The 16,664-nt window shown below is 45.5% G+C and overlaps 1 protein-coding gene across 1 annotated transcript in view; it reads left to right on the forward strand.

The window, feature by feature from the left end:
* Nucleotides 1-16,664, forward strand: part of MYO9A (myosin IXA) — a 324,407-nt gene that overhangs the window by 102,931 nt on the left and 204,812 nt on the right. The window contains 5 exon segments of the mRNA XM_029575878.1: nucleotides 4,004-4,098; nucleotides 5,801-5,863; nucleotides 7,500-7,599; nucleotides 9,225-9,281; nucleotides 14,859-14,956. Of these exon segments, the coding sequence (XP_029431738.1) occupies nucleotides 4,004-4,098; nucleotides 5,801-5,863; nucleotides 7,500-7,599; nucleotides 9,225-9,281; nucleotides 14,859-14,956 (413 nt within the window).

The raw sequence follows: 16,664 nt of genomic DNA on the forward strand, positions 1-16,664 counted from the left end.
CTATTCAAAATTTGACAAGGTGTGGTAGGCCTTAAAGGTGAAGACCAAGAAAATTCCTGGGAATTTAAAAAATTTTTGATGTCCTGTCAGAGCTGATGGAATAGCCATCCCACTCAATATTAAATGCATTCCTTGACAAGACTTGGGAGTCCCCATACTCAGGACAGTTTCTCGAAAGACGGACCTAAAGTTCCGGATGTATAAGTCAACTCACTATGGTGTAGTGCAACTCCCTCATACACCTGTAGTGGTAGAATCAGCGATGCGAAAGGCTAAGCATTTTCATCTCCATTTGAACATACCTCCCAGAAGAGACAATAAAATTCTCGATGAGTTTGGCTGGAAAGTTTTCCAAGGAGCGATGCTGAATGCCAGGATTCAGCAACATCGATTTTATATCACACAGTATTTGTATGAATGTGTACAGGCCCTAAAACTATCCATTCAGGGTGCAACCCTTGATAGAACTGGAGGAAGGTCTACGACATTTGTTGAGAACTATATATGAAGCCTTTGAAACATTTGCACGCTCATTCGCATCTTCGATTGCAGCTAGGAGAATAGCCTGGCTCCATGCAAATGCCATCAGGGAAGAAATAAATGGCAAGCTAGCAGACTTACCATGCAAAGGAGACAACCTGTTTGGAGACAAACTCAGGGAGACCATCTCCTAAATCAGGGAGCAGAATGTGGCGGTCCTGTCCCTCTCTTCTCCTGCAGAGCAACCAGGATCTACAAAGAGATATTATAGCCAATATAAAAAACCCTATTACCAGACAGTATCCATCCTTTAGGACGCAGCCTTACCATCATTACCAACCGCCCATGAAGCAAGCACCACAAAACCAAACCAGGAGTTGCCAGAGGGGCCAATGGCCTCAAACTGGGCCCTGCCCCAAAACTGCAGCAGAATTTTTAAAGGTGCCTGGGCCACAGCTACCACTGAAGGTGGGAAGCAGGATTGCACCACTACAGGGAGTCCATCACATCAGATCGTTGGGTTTTGAGCATTATTCGAAGCAGCTACAAACTGAACTTCAAACACATTCCATCAATCCCCCATGCTGTGGTTCCATTCCGGGACCAGGCGCAAACTGTATTGTTGCACCAGGAAGTTTGCTGCTCCATCAGGGGGCTATACATATTCTAGCCCATCCTTATCGTAATAGGGGATTCTACTCCCAATACTTCCTCATCCCAAAGAAATCTGGAGACCTTCGTCCAATCCTGGACCTACGTTCTCTCAAAAAGTTTATTCGGAAAGAGGAGTTCAAGATGACCTCTCTCAAGTCAATTCTACCATTCCTCTAGCCCAATGATTGAATGTTCCCACTGGATCTCAAGGATGCATATTTCCACATCCCAATACACCATTCCTGTTGGCATTACCTCTGCTTCCAAGTCGATTCCCATTTTTACCATTTCAGAGTCCTCCATTTTGGCTTTCCCTCTGCCCCATGAGTTTTCACAAAATGCCTTGCCATAGCTATGGCTCATCTCAGAAGAATGGGAATAAGGATATTTCCCTACCTGGACAATTGGCTGATAGCGTCCCCACAGTCAGTAACACTGCAGACTCATCTGACAAAAACAGTTCTCTCTCTGGAAAATCTGAGATTCGTCATAAATTACAAAAAATCAAACCTTTACCTTACGCATGTCTTGCAGTTCAAGGGGCAAAGATAAACACAGTATTGTGTGGCTTTTCTTCCAGCAGAGGAAGTCAGTACCCTGCGTTCAATGGTGCTTCAATTGTACCAACAATCCCACACCTCCGCATGGAAGTTACTAACCTTTTTGGGGCACATGGTAGCAGCAATTTATGTAGTCCCTCATACTTGCCTTCACATGTGTCATCTATAGTGGGGGTTTCAAGTCTCAGCGGTCCCTGGTTCGTCAACCACTTTCCATGAAGGTGATGTTAACAAAGGCCATGAAGCAGGACGTATCATGGTGGCAGACGCTGTCATCTCTAACAATAGGAGCACCATTTTGCCCCCTAATGCACCAACTTATATTGACAACAGATGCATCAAAGAAGGGTTGGGGGCCCATGTGTTGGGACTAAAAACGCAAGGATTATGGTCTCCGATGGAAGGCAAAAGCCAAATCAACCTTCTAGAATTGAGAGCAATAAGGCACGCTGTTTGCATATTTAACCCACAGTTCCAAGGGAAGTGTGCCCAGATACACACGGACAATCAGGTAGCGATGTTCTACATAAACAAGGAAGAAGGGTCAGGTTCCAGAACCCTGTGCAGGGAAGCGGTGCAGATTCTGGAATGGGCAGAAGCTCACCTGATCACATTGAGAGCGGCTTACCTGCCAGGAATTGCAAACACAGAAGTCGACAGACACAGCAGCATATTCCATCCCCACGAGTGGGTCCTACACCAGTCAGTAGCAGACAATCTGTTCGCCACGTGGGGCATTCCGTGTATAGATCTGTTTGCAACAGAACATAACATGAAACTACGCCGATTTTTGTTCAGTTTACCGAAGCCCCAGGAGACATTCACAAGGTGTGGGTGGGAGACCTTTTCTATGTGTAGCCTCCAGTACCACTAATATCTTGGACATTGCAAAAAGTGCATCGTGGATGATGCAGATCTCATACTAATTGCTTCGGCCTGGCCATGGTAACCGTGGTATGCTTACCTCATTTAATTTTCCATTCTTCCTTCGATACCCTTGGGGAACAGTGCAGACCCCCTGACACAGGAGGAGGGTACCCCATTACATCCAATGCAGACCTCCCTTCATCTGACAGTGTGGAGATTGAAAGGGGGGGGGGGGCTACACCAGTATGTTACCAGGTTTGCCTGTATCTGAGTAAGATTGTGTGGCGATTGAAGTGTGGGGGGAGCAGTTTTTGGCTTTTTTGCCTTTCGTTGACGCTGACAGGGTAGGAGCATGTGCCTTTTTCCTCCTCCCCTCTGTCTGAGGTGTTGGTTATATTAGGCGAGCAACTTTGCATCTCAGGAAAAGGCTAATAAGGCTCGTGCAGGGGGAATCATAAAACCAGCGTAGTAAGAGGGGGTGGAAGGATTTGTGGCTTTACTGAGATATGCTGGACCCCTGAGCCACTGTTTAAATATTTGATTCCCTCTATTTGCAAGGTTAGTGAATAGCTTCCCGCCGTTCTGGTAAGAATCCGTTCAGCAGCGCTCCAGTGTCCCGAGTCTTAAGTAGTGGGATGGGCCTAAGGGTAAGAAACTGTCTAAAAACTGTAAACGCTGATATCACCAGAGAAATGGAATAAAATCGGATTGAAAAAGAAGGCTGTTAATGTTGCTAATTTACATTTGGAAAGAGGAGGGGGGTCTTTGGTTTTACTGGGCTCGTTTTAGCTGCTGCTCTAAAACGTTTCGTGTGCTGTTGTAAATCACATTGGCAAAATACATTACGAGGGTTTTCTTCTGTATCTCTGCTCCAGGTCTGCTCTGCTCGTTTGGTTTTTTTTTTTTAGTTAAAAATCACACTGAATTAAGGCCACGGTTCTTGGTTGCTGTGGCTGGCGTTGTATTTTCTATGCTCCTGACACTGCACTTGGGCTTTGAGCGATGGGTGGCTCGTCAGGCTGTTCGAGCTTTGCCGTCACGTTGTAATAGATGCTGTTTGCGTAACAGAAGTCCGTCCCTCACGTGTACGGGGCCCTGAGGACCATGCCACTCATGGGTTTTGTTTTTTTTGTTTCGTTTTGTTTTTTTTTGAGACCTCGCACACAACAAAACGCTGGCTGGCGTGAGTCGTGAGAGCTAACATCATCAGATATTAATTTATTAACCTGTGTTTAAAAAGAAGCCTGGATCCCCACAGGGGTAGAGCGTGTTCTGCTTTCATTTGCATCGGTGGGGGAGACAGCCTGGACAGGACGCTGCTGGGTTTGTTCTGAATTATAATGCAGTCTTTACAGCAGGTCATGTGATAAGTCATTATGTGGGTTTCCATTAAACGTTAGAAATAACACTAACCGCCCCCCCCCCCCATCTTCTCCTGACAGGCTTTTGGGAATGCAAAGACCGCGCATAACAACAACTCGAGCCGCTTTGGCAAGTTTATTCAAGTGAATTACCAGGAGACGGGCACTGTGCGGGGGTAAGTTACAGTAATTGTTGGTTATATGTGTTGACTGTGTATGTTATCTTTATTCCATTTCTGTGCAGTAAGGAATGAATGCACTGTTTACTGTGTATGCTGTCAGGGCTGGCATTAGGGGAGGACAACCAGGGCAATTGCCCCCGGTCCCCTTGTGTCACCACGGGCCCACTGCTGAAAGAAACATGGGCCGGTGGATGTCGTCAGGTGCCAGTGGCAATAAGAAGGAAGAATCAGCACAGGGCCTCCGCTGATGTGCACTCCCAGGATCTGCGAGCTGTCCTGTCCCCTCCTCCTGCACAGGCTTTCTGTTATCAAGGAAACCCATGGAAGAGTTGAGGACACTTCTGTTCTGTGAATATGCAGGCCTGGCAGGGCCCTGCACTGATCTTGCTGCTTTTGTTGCCTCTGCCATCTGAAGATGTCCACCACACCTGGGACTGGACGAATAAGTGGAAGAGGGAGGAGATTCAGAAAGAGGCTACAAGGAAGCGGTAGGAGGGGAGAGGACCTGGGAAATGGCCATGGGGAAGGAGGAGGAGTGAGAGAACCTGGGAAGAAGCCATGGTGGTGACGTAGTAGGGAGGAGACCCGGGATGGTGGGATAGGACCCGTGGATGGAAAAAAGGCTGACAGAAAGGAAGGATACCCAGCACCATGTTTTTTTCCTTGGCCCACAGTGTGCCTCATACTGTTCCTGTATAGCAAGTTATTTAGTGCTGCTGCTAAGAATGTTTTAGCAGTTAACTATGAAAATAAATAATAAAAAAAATCAAAGAGTTTTATTTTGCATTTTTTTCCCCAGCAGTTTCCTCCTCCTTTCAGCTTCCAGCTCAATTGGAATTGGCCTCTATTTGGCTGAAGTACGATGAGTCTTCATTTGCAACTACCCAGGGTTTTTCCCCAATTTTTATATTCCCGTCACAGCTATCCATCCTTGACTCCCTCCAAAGCCCAGCTAGGGTGGATCCTACAACTGTACACTTAGTGTCACCATTGGTCAATGGCTGGGACTCTCCCCAGGGACTGTGAGTGCTACCTCTGCATCTCCAGCTGACCCGGGGAATGAAACCACTCCTACTACTAGTAATCATTTTTAAAAGACTTCTGCCCAGGATTTTGTTTTTATTTGCTTAGTTCTTGGACTGATGTTGTCTTTCAACCAAAGTAATTATGTAAGAGAGAAGATTTTATTGCATTAGGCATAGGACTAGGGGGGCACTCATTGAAGTTAGCAAGTAGCTCATTTAAAACGAATTGAAGAAAATCCTTTTTCATGCAGCGCATAGTTAAGCTCTGAAGTTCATTGCCAGAGGATGTGGTTATAGCAGTTAGTGTAACTGGGTTTAAAAAAGGTTTGGATAAATTCCTAGAGGAAAAAAATCCATAAACTGCTATTAATAATAAGCAATAGTAGATTAAGATTTATTTAATGTTTGGGTACTTGTGACTTGGATTGGCCACTGTTGGAAACAGGATGCTGGGCTTGATGGACCCTTGGTCTGACTCAGTCTGGCAATTTCTTATGTTCTTATTGTGTTGGAAATGGTTCTAAATCCAATGGCTGTAGGTTTGCCGGCTTACTGATCCAGGAATTCATAATTCCACAGCTAATAATACTTTTCTTCACTGCATTTTATAATTTAGACTCTGTTTTCCCATTTAGATTTTGTGAGTGAAGGATTTTTATTCTTTCTTTCAGGGCTTATGTTGAAAAATATCTCCTGGAGAAGTCAAGACTAGTGTATCAGGAGCACAATGAGCGGTAAGAATAAAATCACTTATTTTGCTCCTCAGTGTAATCCTGAATAACATACAGGCCGATACAGTACCCGCGATTTGACGCGCGTTTTCGATGCGCTAGCTTTACCCCTTATAGGCGTTAATTTCTGCCGGCGCCGGGGAAGTGCACAGAAAAGCAGTAAAAACTGCTTTTCTGTGCACCCTCCGACTTAATATCATGGCGCTATTAAGTCGGAGGTCCCGAAAGTTAAAAAAAAAAAAAAAATTTGAAATAGGCTGACGGGTTGAAAACCGGACGCTCAATTTTGCCGGTGTCCGGTTTCTGAACCCATGGCTGTCAGCGGGCTCGAGAACCGACACCGGCAAAATTGAGCATCGGCTGTCAAACCCGCTGACAGCCGCCGCTCCTGTCCGAAAAGAGGCGCTAGGGATGCGCTAGTGTCCCTAGCGCCTCTTTTTACCGCCGGCCCTAATTTAAATAAATTAAATTACTGTATCGCACGCACAGGAGAGTGGCCTGTGTGCGCGCTGGGAGAGCGGGCGCTCGCCCCCTCTCCCGCGATTTTTACTGTATCGGCCCGAGAGAATGCTAAACCCTCTTAGGGAGAGGTCTGAACTGTATTTACTGAAGTGTCATTCAGTGCTATCCAGTGCAAGATAGGGAACTCTTAACTCTTCCAGCGGCTTGTAGGATCTGAGGTGTAAAAATGGGCAGCAGGTCCATTCCTGGTCATTGTGTTTTAACACGATTATCTTGGTGATACCCTTTAAAGAAAGAACTGTTTTATGCACAATGTAAATCAAGATTTTTCCTGATGTCTCTCACCAGTTATGCAATAACACAGTCCAGTAATTTCAAAGTTAAACTGCTCAGATTAGATCTTGAAATCTTCTAAATAACGGCCATTTTTTGTTGTTGTTGTTGTTGTTGTCGGTACATGCTGGCAACTGTTTAACATTGAAAAAGGAACATCGCGGGCTAACCTAGAGATGCTTGAGCTCAGAACAGCAACACATGTTAGACAACTAAAGGCCCACACACACCATTTCAGATAACTGATTTAATTTCAGAGTATAACAGCTGATCTAGTACGGGGAATTCTTCACTGCAGAGTTGTTCCTGCTGCATTGGCAGGTTCATTTTCGATTGCCCCTATGAAATTCAATCACTCCTGTTATCTGAAGTTTTGAGCACAGACCTCTCACTGGCAGTAAAGCTGAGCTTTTCTTGTTTGAAATGTGTTTTGAAGGATTCTGCCTCTTGCTGCTGTAGCAGAGATGTTGTGAGGAGGAGAAGTAATTTCTCCTTGCAAGCACTCAAACCAGAGGAGGTTCAGGAGGTAGCAGCTTCCCGACCAGGCTACAAATGAGAGCAGCTCACGAATGTCTGTCGATTTTGTATCTGGGGGGGGAGCATTCAGTGTTGCTGTTTGCAGTTCCCCTGTGAAGCAAATAGTTGCAAGAGCAGCGTCTGAATGAGAAGGTGTGTTGGAGTGTGGAGATGAACCGGTGGGTGGGAAGCCTTACCTGGTCTAGATTATAACGAGAGAGGTCGCGACCCCCCCACCCCTGTGAAAGTCTGCATTTTCATACTTCAATGTCACTGCTACGTCGCCGATGTTCATTTCAAAGTCTAACGCATGTTTCCTTGCTTCCAGGAACTACCATGTGTTTTATTACCTTCTGGCAGGAGCCAACGATGAAGAGAGGTCAATGTTCCACCTCAGGCAGCCCAAAGAATATCCTTATCTTAATCAGGTTGGGCTGACAGAAAGTTATTCCTAACACAGATCGGCTTAGAATGAGGGACAGATTTCTCTCTCTTTTCAGAAGGACAGGCAGCCCCTTTCCCCGTGCTCAGTCCCAGACTACCAAGACGGTTCCCTGTCCTATCCTCCTCTCAGCTTTCAGACCAAGTGCCCAAAGCCCCCTCTGCCAGTGCTGAAATCTAGCGCCCAGTGCAGCTGAAATCTAGCGCCCAGTGCAGTGCAGCAATGGTAATCATTGCCATTTGTAAATCAGTGCCATGGGTTGGACAGTATCCTAGTTAGGTCTATACAAGTACAACTTGTTTAATGGCCAAAACATTTCATCTGACAGGATAAATGCTATTAATTATATTATTTTTTGGCTTTTCATTCACTTCTGTCTCGACAACACTGTGGCTCTATTGTAGTAGCAGGTTTGTGACATTATAACCCTCCCCTCCCCCAGCCTTTGCATGATGTAGTAATGCTAGCGCTACCTGGCTGACTGACAGCATGACCCATTCTCTTAACAGCATAACAAGGCTGTGGGGGTAATAAACTTAATTAAAATGAAGCAGGAAAGTGGAAGGACACCGTGCATATAATGCAGGAGAAATCTGCGTCCCTATGCAGACCCCTCGGAGCTTTTGCTTGTGCTCGGCCATCAATTTGTTCTCTCCAGATGAAGGGGACAGGCAACAGACACTACTAGCACCCGAGTCCTGTCTGTGGAAGTGCAAAAAGCCCAGGGATCCCAACGGAAAACTGGAGAGCCTGGCATTAAAATTCACAAACCTTTGGAGTCCTGTCAGGAGAAGAGAGAATTAGACAGCACTAGTTTGTCAGGAACTTATTCAAAATATTTTTGGTATAAGCTTAAATTAAAAAAAAAATAATAAAAAAAATTAAACAAATTATTTTAGCCAACAAGAATTCTGCCTTAATGTATGCTTACCTTTTTAAATGTTTTAAATCATTATTGGGGATTAAAGGTATTTCACATTCTTGCATTGAACCAGGAAAAAAAAATAATGGCATGTTTCCACATCTTCCTGGAGATTTTGCTGGTGCAGGCAACTCTGATACAGTATCAGTTATGTCAGAAATTCTCATTACAGCCCCAAGTGCTAGATGTTGTTAAAATATGGAATAAGCTCAGAATGTATTTGGGGGAGGGGGAATGATTTGTCTTAAGAGAGTTAATGAACTGAAAAAATGAGACATTTTCAGCATAAGAAAAATAGTATGGAATACCCTTAAAATAATTAACTTGGTACAATATTACGCTAAACAGGAATCAAAGCAAATTATTGTTATACCCTAAGGGCGGTACTCGTTCCTGCCTGCTCTACAAGAGTATGGTCCACACTTAATTATCCAGCCCTGGTTTCCTGCACAGATATGGTAATAAAAGGTTTACAAATAGCAAGAAGCCCTGAGTGTTTCATTTTTTTTTTTGTTTTTTTTTCAAATTTAGTTTAGGGATTTAATATTTGTTTAACTCTAGCTAAATAAATAAATAAATAGATAGATGGCAGAAACCAGTCTGGCCAGAGGCAGGACCGAGTCCCAGGGAGGGAGGGGGGGCATTTGTTTAAACTGAATGCTGCCTAACCCCGTTTGCCTTGCTTTCAGATGACAAAGAAACCCCACAGAAAGAGCTGGGATGATTATAACTATGATTCGGAGCCGGTCAGTACCTAATCCGTGTACAGTCTGAGCATGTTCGTGGTTGCTGGGAGAGAGAGGGTACTCTCGGATCTCTGGGGGGGGGGGGGGGGGAGAAACGGAGTGGCAAGAGAGAGCAAACTGAAACAAAAGCAATTTTTTTTATTATTATTATTTTTTTACCCCCATTCATGGTGCTGGTTGGTTGGCCCGGCTGTAGCATGGCGAGGCTTTCTCCCGTCGTTCTCTTCCAGTGTCGCATCTCTTAAATTTCAGTTTTGGGGGATTGAGCTGCAGCCCCTTTGGTCTCCCAAGCTGGGTGCTCTGCCGAGGAAGGCAGCGACAAGTGAGCACACTGCCTATGAAAAAAAAGGGAATGTGCATGAATTAAGCCCACATGGGGGGGCTGCGCTCTCAGCCTTGCGCATGAACTTCATTTCATATTATATAAATAATTCTGCGCTTCACTTACAAAAAGAAAATGCCATCCCAGCCCAGTTATTGGTCAGTGAGGTTACCTAACTGTGTGCCTGCTTTCGCTGTCTACAGGGAACCCTGTGAGTTCTAATTTCTCTTTGGTTTTCCAAAATATTATCTCAGTAATAAATCTCGATGTGGAGATAGAACAGTGATATGCTGGCAATTTCTTATTGAGGGGACCCGGTTTGAAAGGGATTATGCCTTATACTGAAGCAAGAATTGTCTGTTGTCCTTGAAAGTTGTATTACTATACATATAGATTATATAATATTAAGCAGTACAAAAAACGGTGTGGCACTGCATAGTAACCAGCATAAGCTTTCACCATGAGAGAAGGGAACTTGTCAGAAATTGCTGGGTGGGTGCTGTTGTGTCTTTCCTGCAGGTAGATGCATTAGCAAGGTGAGCAGAAGGAAATGGGAAGAGATCCACCTTGTTAACTGCATCCCATCTATAGGAGAGGAGCATCAGCATCGACCTAGTGGTTCCTGGCACTATTATGTGTTCCAGAAAATGCTTCCCCTCTCTCCTATATTTTCTTTTTCTCCTACTAGTCATCTCCACCGTTATCTTTCATCTTCCTTCCCTTCTGTCCTCGTTCCTCTCTGCAGCTTGTGTTACCTTCCCGGGATCTCCTTGGGCCCCTCGTCCCCTGCATAGGATCCAGTCTTTTCTCCAGGATCAGCGTTAGGCCATGAATGCTCTTACCTGTAGACATGCTGCCTGCCTTTGCCTTTCCATCCCTTTTGTTTTCTCTCTCCCTGCTCCTCCTTCCTTTGTATCCTTTTCCCTTTTGTGCCCTCTGCATCCCTCTTCTTTGCTCTCTCTTGTTGGTTTACTGGGCTGGTGGTGAAGCCCAGAGGCTGCCCCAGGAGAAGACAGTACTTCTTTTTCTTGCTCTGCTGCTCCGGGCTTTTCCCTGAGCCTTGTTGGCTCCTCAGTAGCCGCCCGCTGACAGCAGATGGGGGCCTCTGGAGGAGTTGGGATCGGAAGACGCAAGGACTGCTTCCCTCCTCACCTCCCTAGGGGTCTCCAAAGCTCTGCTGCTAGCTCTGCACCAGCAGGCTCTTGCAGTAACAATGGTCTGGCGTGGAGCCAAGGGGCTCACATGGAGCCCCCTGCGGCACATTACCGCCAATTCCCATAAGTGCTAGGAGAGAGAAGATGCGGTTTTCATTTCACGTCTGCTGAAACTGCTTAACCACAAACCTGAGGCCGCTTTGTAAGTTCTGCAGCAGAGGTCTTTCGGTCTCTGTTTTGCTTTGCGCCCGGGGGGAGCATGCTTCCATTTCTAACTGCATCATCATCCTGCTGATATTCTCTAAGCATGAGCAAAACAAGGTGTTCAAATACTCGAGGGAGTGTGAAAGAAGACTAGATCCCTAAAGATCCCATCCACTGTCAAGCTAGAAACATGCATTGCAGAGATAAGTTAAAGCCCCCTGCTCATCCATGCACAGGGCTTGGGAGAAACCAATAATATCCCATTCACATTGCTTCTCTTAATAAGGCACTGTCGCAGACCGAGAGCACTTATCCCAATGACATCTCTTTCCTGAATAATGCATCAACTGTATTTCTGCAGGGCTTGCCATACCTTTCCCAAGATTGTATAGACTGCATGACAGATGGTGATAGTAGATCTTTCCATGACGCCCGCTCTATTCTTTATTGACTGTCCTTTGTTCCCAAAAAGACAGCTGAGCCAGTAGGAAGGTTATGTGCTGACGGTCACCCTTCCGCTGTAATGATCCGTTGGGGCTTTGAATACTGGGCCCTTTGTCCTGACGCTTTTTACGGTACCTCATATCCAAAAGTATTATTGCCTAGTGTCTCGGCTAAAACTGTAAAAACAACAGACTTTTTGTGATGTGAATTAAATATCTTGCTGTTCATTCATTTTTTGTTGCTGCTCACATACACATGCACCTTGATGATATTTTTGGGTGTTGGGCAAAGAATCCCCAGTTACGATAGCTTTTCTAGTAAGTGGGTTCCTGAGCTTGGAGGTGCCTATTGAAGAAGTGTTTCAGATTTAGCACTCCATGGAAGTTGCCTTGTCTTTGTTAGCTGAAAATCGCATTTCCAGTAATATACAGACCTTGCGAGTGGGTCTCCAGTGGAATGCATGCAGTTCCCCCAACACAGCATGGAGCTTAAAGGGGGAAACCAGGTTCCCAATCCCTCTTTAGGTTGTGTTCCTGTTCCTACGCCTTCCTGGAGCTAGAATTTTCTCACATACCTCTGGTGGGGGTAAATATTTCCCGGGAGCTCCTGAACTAATAAGCAGCAGATAAGGCTTGCGGAGATTAAAAAGTTGGTCCTGGACTCCTCGGCTGTTTCCCTAGAGACCTCTCCCGTCTGAGGAGGCAGCAGATCTGTGATTCAGCAGCTTGTTCTGTCATGACCCCCCCCACCCCACAAATGGGAGAAAGCAGCCAGGGGTATTAATTTGTTGTCTGAAACCGACAATTGAAATGTAATTGCCCCTCCACTGTGCTGCATTGGAGCACCTCTCAGAAACATTTAGGTGCAAGAGAAGAATGCTGCTGGAAAGGCACCGCACAGGAGCCTAAAAACATAAGAACATGTACTGAATATTTTCAAATGCAAGGTAGAGAAGACCTTGTACTTACACCAGAGCTTCAACTTGAAAAGCTAAATACAATATCAGAAATCAGCTAAATGGAAAAGCCACGGATACTAAGGCATTGTAAAACATCCTTGTGAAATTCTGGGATGTGTCTGAAGATTAGATCTCCTGTGATTACTGTAAAGAGAGTTTTTTCATTTCAAAGTATGGGATGCTCTGTCCAGGCGAAGATTAGGGAATGTTTCTTAGGCCGAGTTCCAGCACTCGCTTGTTCCAATGCCAAGGATGCTGGAAACGATAAGCCAGCACTCATCTCCTTTGCAAGGTCAAGAGCACATATTTGTCTTTTGTTACTCTTGCAGCCTGAAACCCTGCAGCAGGAGCTGTCTCGGTCCTGTCCAACCTCCCTTCATTGCCACGTTTATCCAGTGCAATATGAAACCTTTATCGGCAGCCTCTCTCCCTTTACCTAGTGCTACCCAAAGGCCTGTAGCAGTAGCTTCCCTTCCCCCACCTTTCACTGAATGCCACTCCCATGCCTGTATTATCAGCCTTTATTTGCCCTTTCATTTCCGCACCGTAACTCAAATTCCCAGCTGTTTTCTTCCATCTTTTTTGCTCGCTCAGTGCAGCCCATTGTGCTGCCTCGCCACCCTTTACCCCCAAGCACAGCCAAACCTCGGGTATATAATTATCATTTTGTGATCCTGCAGGCCTTCCTGGTAAGCTCTTCATAGTAGGATCCTAATGGGTCTCCCTTCCCCAGACTCTGAAGTATGTCGAGTCGGTTATTCTCGCTTAAAAGTCCAAACTTCACCAATCGCCATTCAGTTCTGTGGCCTAGGTCAGCAGGTATTCCAGACAGACAGACAGATATCCCCTGACAGCGAGACCCAGCCTTACATTCCTAATCTGTCTCAGCTGTGTGTCTCCCGCTCCCTTTAAATAGAAGAAAACTCTCCGAGAGCCATAGCCACACCCGGGGTCTTAGCTGCATGAGGTGGTTCTGATCCTGCACCTCCCCCACTGTTTCTAGCAGTTGGGGCTTGTTCTGATCCAGCCACAATTATTCCTGATCACCTCCAGCTCGGAATGGCTGAAAGCTCCAAATACCAACAGGCTCTTTGCAACCCTGAACTCAGTTTTCTCTCTGGGCTTTAGCAAGCCCTCCAGAGCTCCCTCTAGAGGCAGTAGAGGAGAAGCCTAGTGGTTAGAGCTTGTGGGCTGCGAAGCAGGGCAGCCAGGGTTCAAATCCCACAGCTGCTGCTTTTGTGACCTTTGGCAAGTCACGTCACCCTCAGGTACAACCTGATCTGTAGATTTACTAAGCTGCGATAAGGGTATAGTGCACTTACAGCAGTGTTTATCGCATGATTATACACACATTGCAGCGCTGTTCCCCACCCACTCTCTCCCAGAATCCCCCTGTACCTAAAAGAAGAGTCCTTCGTAGTTCAGTGGCAGACCAGGGCATCCCCTGGCTCCAGGCCAGTCGATGCCATTTTTCAATATGATGGTGACCGACCTTTGCCCTTATCGTGTAATAGGGGCATTGGCCAGCTGACGCCGTTTTGGAAAATGGCGTCAACTGGCCCGGGGCTAGGGGGTGCTCTGGGCCATCGTGACTACCTGGGGGGAGTCTTTAGGTAAGGAGGGTCCGGGGGGGGGGGCAGGGGAGGTTTTGGAAGCCCCCCAGACCACTACAGTCTTTGGTCTATGTAAAGGGGGAGGGGTGGAGGACTCTACTAGACTCTAGGAATTATGGTGTATGTTGGGGGCCGGGGGGGCCTTCTACTGGTGGGGATTAAGTTTGATATAGGAAGGGGGCTTTGCTTGAGACCCGGGTCATTTTTTTTTTTTTTAATCAAAGGCGAGGGGTTTTTGGAAGGCAGTGAGGTGTTCCCACATAATTTTATATTTTTAAACCTTTTTTTAGGCTGTGCCCTCTAGAGGTGGCTGAAGGGGGTGGGAGGGGTACTTGCTTGACACCTGGAGGGGGTTGGGCTGTGCAGCCCTCTAAAACAATGGCAGCCCCATTTCATGATAAAAAAAACAAACCAAAACACAGCGATACAGTCGCAATATTTTCCTGGGGAGGGGCGAAATATCACATGACCACCTCCCCCCCTCCCTGCAATATTTCGCCCCTCCTGCGGTAAAATATCACGGTATAGTAAATCTCCCCCTTAGACTGTAAGCCCTCTGGGGATGGGAAAATGCCTCTAGTACCTGAATGTAATCTGCTTTGAAGTGCCGAAAGGCAGAATAAAAGCAAATAAATAGGAACTTCAGGAGAGGCCTAGTTAGTTCCTTACCCATTCATGTACCTACTTCACATCCTCTTCATCCATGTTTTACATCCTTGTAAGTGTTGGCTAGCAGGAGACTGCATGCCATGAAACTATGAATCTGTATGGTGGCATTTCATCTGAGTGGAGCTGAAGAATTCCCACTCTGGTCTCCTCCTCCCCTCTCCCGTGCTGTAATGCTGATGCTGTCTCTTTTTTTTTTTTTTTTTTACCTCACAGGACTGCTTTAGTGTGGAGGGGGAGGATCTGAAACATGACTTTGAGCGCTTGCAGCTGGCCATGGAGATGGTGGGGTTCCTTCCCAAGACTCGAAGACAGTGAGTTTCAGTCTATGAATTACAGCAGGACAAGGATGCAGCCAAAATGAAACGAATGCATCAAGACTTGATCTTGAAAGTTTTTCTTTTGAATTAGCAATATTTAAAGTGATAAATTGCCTCCTTTATGAATTTGTTTTCCAGATGGGATTGTGTGTGTGTGTGTGTGTAACCAGAGTCCAGAGAGGAAAGACTCCGCGTGTTGCCACTTTCCACAGGCGATGTGGTGTGCCTGTGAGAAGCCGGAATGGGTTGTATATAGTTGGTGACTGGTGTTTGGAAGGGATAAATGTATGTTGGTGTGTAGCTGGTGTCTGGAGAGGACAGATAAGTCTTATTTACATGAAATCAATGTCTGACTTCACCAGACACGTAATCTGCCCTCCAGACACTGACTTCACGTAAATAACCCAGTCTCTTCCCCCTAGAAATCAGATTCTTACACAGATTGCGCAAACACAATCTGTGTAATCCAGTGCCTCTACCAAATAGTTCTGAGTGTGCAAAGTTCCCACTTGAAAGAGAGAATATTGATTTGAAGCTGGTATCCTGAATGAAAGAGCCAAATGTCTGTGTGAGGCCTCTGTCTAAAGGGGATATACTATGGGTGTAGAAAGAACTGGTGTACAGATGGGAGAGACTATGCATCATATATAATGCTGGCACCTGGAGGAGATCTTGAAACTGGTTTATGGCTATGAAAATCTGCACAGCTTAAATCTGATTCTGAAGAGATAATCCCGAATTTTTTAAAACCCCTTGATTACTCTAGCTTTCCAGTCTCTTAGCCCTAGGCATGTTATTTATAGCAGCCTCTAAGGCTGCCTTGCTTTGAAACATCTGGACAGGGTGTTCTTCTTGTAGTCTGTCTGAAAAATGATGCCTGTTCATTTGAATTGTGCACAGTCCCTACAGAACTAGGGCGGCATGCCCCTATCACAGTGTCACATAAGTTCTCAGGCAGCAGAAACAGAAGTCTGCGCTGTGCAGATTAGAATTGACTTTTACTTAGCATTCAAAAATAAAATACAACAAAATTCCCCCCAAACCAGAAACATTGTGGGACTGGTGAACAGCAGGGAGCCATGAGGTAGAACAGGCTAACTACGGAGTTGTAGTCTCTTGTATAGCCCTTAGGCTTTGAGCTGATTCTGAATAAATTATTTGCCATGAGTCACAGGACTGGCTTCCCAGAAACCCTGCTTCAGTCCTTGATGGGTTGCTTTTATTAAACTTTAATCACTGTACTACTTTTGGTTTTCCTCAGGCTATAATTATGCAAGTGAAAAGTAACTGTTATAGCATTGGACTAGAATAGGATCTGAGCACTCTTTTGCCTCTCTGGTGTCAGAGTTCAGGCCAGCATTAGTCATTATTAATGACTACTCTGATGCAAGGTCCAATAGACCACCTTTATGGTGGTTTTGGACATCTCTTTCCATGATCTATGCTAGTTGATGATCGAGGCTGAAAATATTTGGAACACAAAAGAACCTATTCATGTCCTAACTCGGGTGAAAAGGAGAATAATGAACAAATTTCTTCTCAGTAAAACAATTTAATAATACATAATGCTCAGTACACATGCAATTCATAAACAAGCTAATTCAACACAAGGACCTTTGAAGCAGTAGCCTACTAGTTAAAGCAGACTGAGTACCAGGGAAGCCAGGGTTTAAATCCAGCTGACACTCCTTATAAACTTGGG

Source organism: Rhinatrema bivittatum, chromosome 13 (assembly GCF_901001135.1).
Source record: "Rhinatrema bivittatum chromosome 13, aRhiBiv1.1, whole genome shotgun sequence".
Classification (NCBI taxonomy): domain Eukaryota; kingdom Metazoa; phylum Chordata; class Amphibia; order Gymnophiona; family Rhinatrematidae; genus Rhinatrema; species Rhinatrema bivittatum.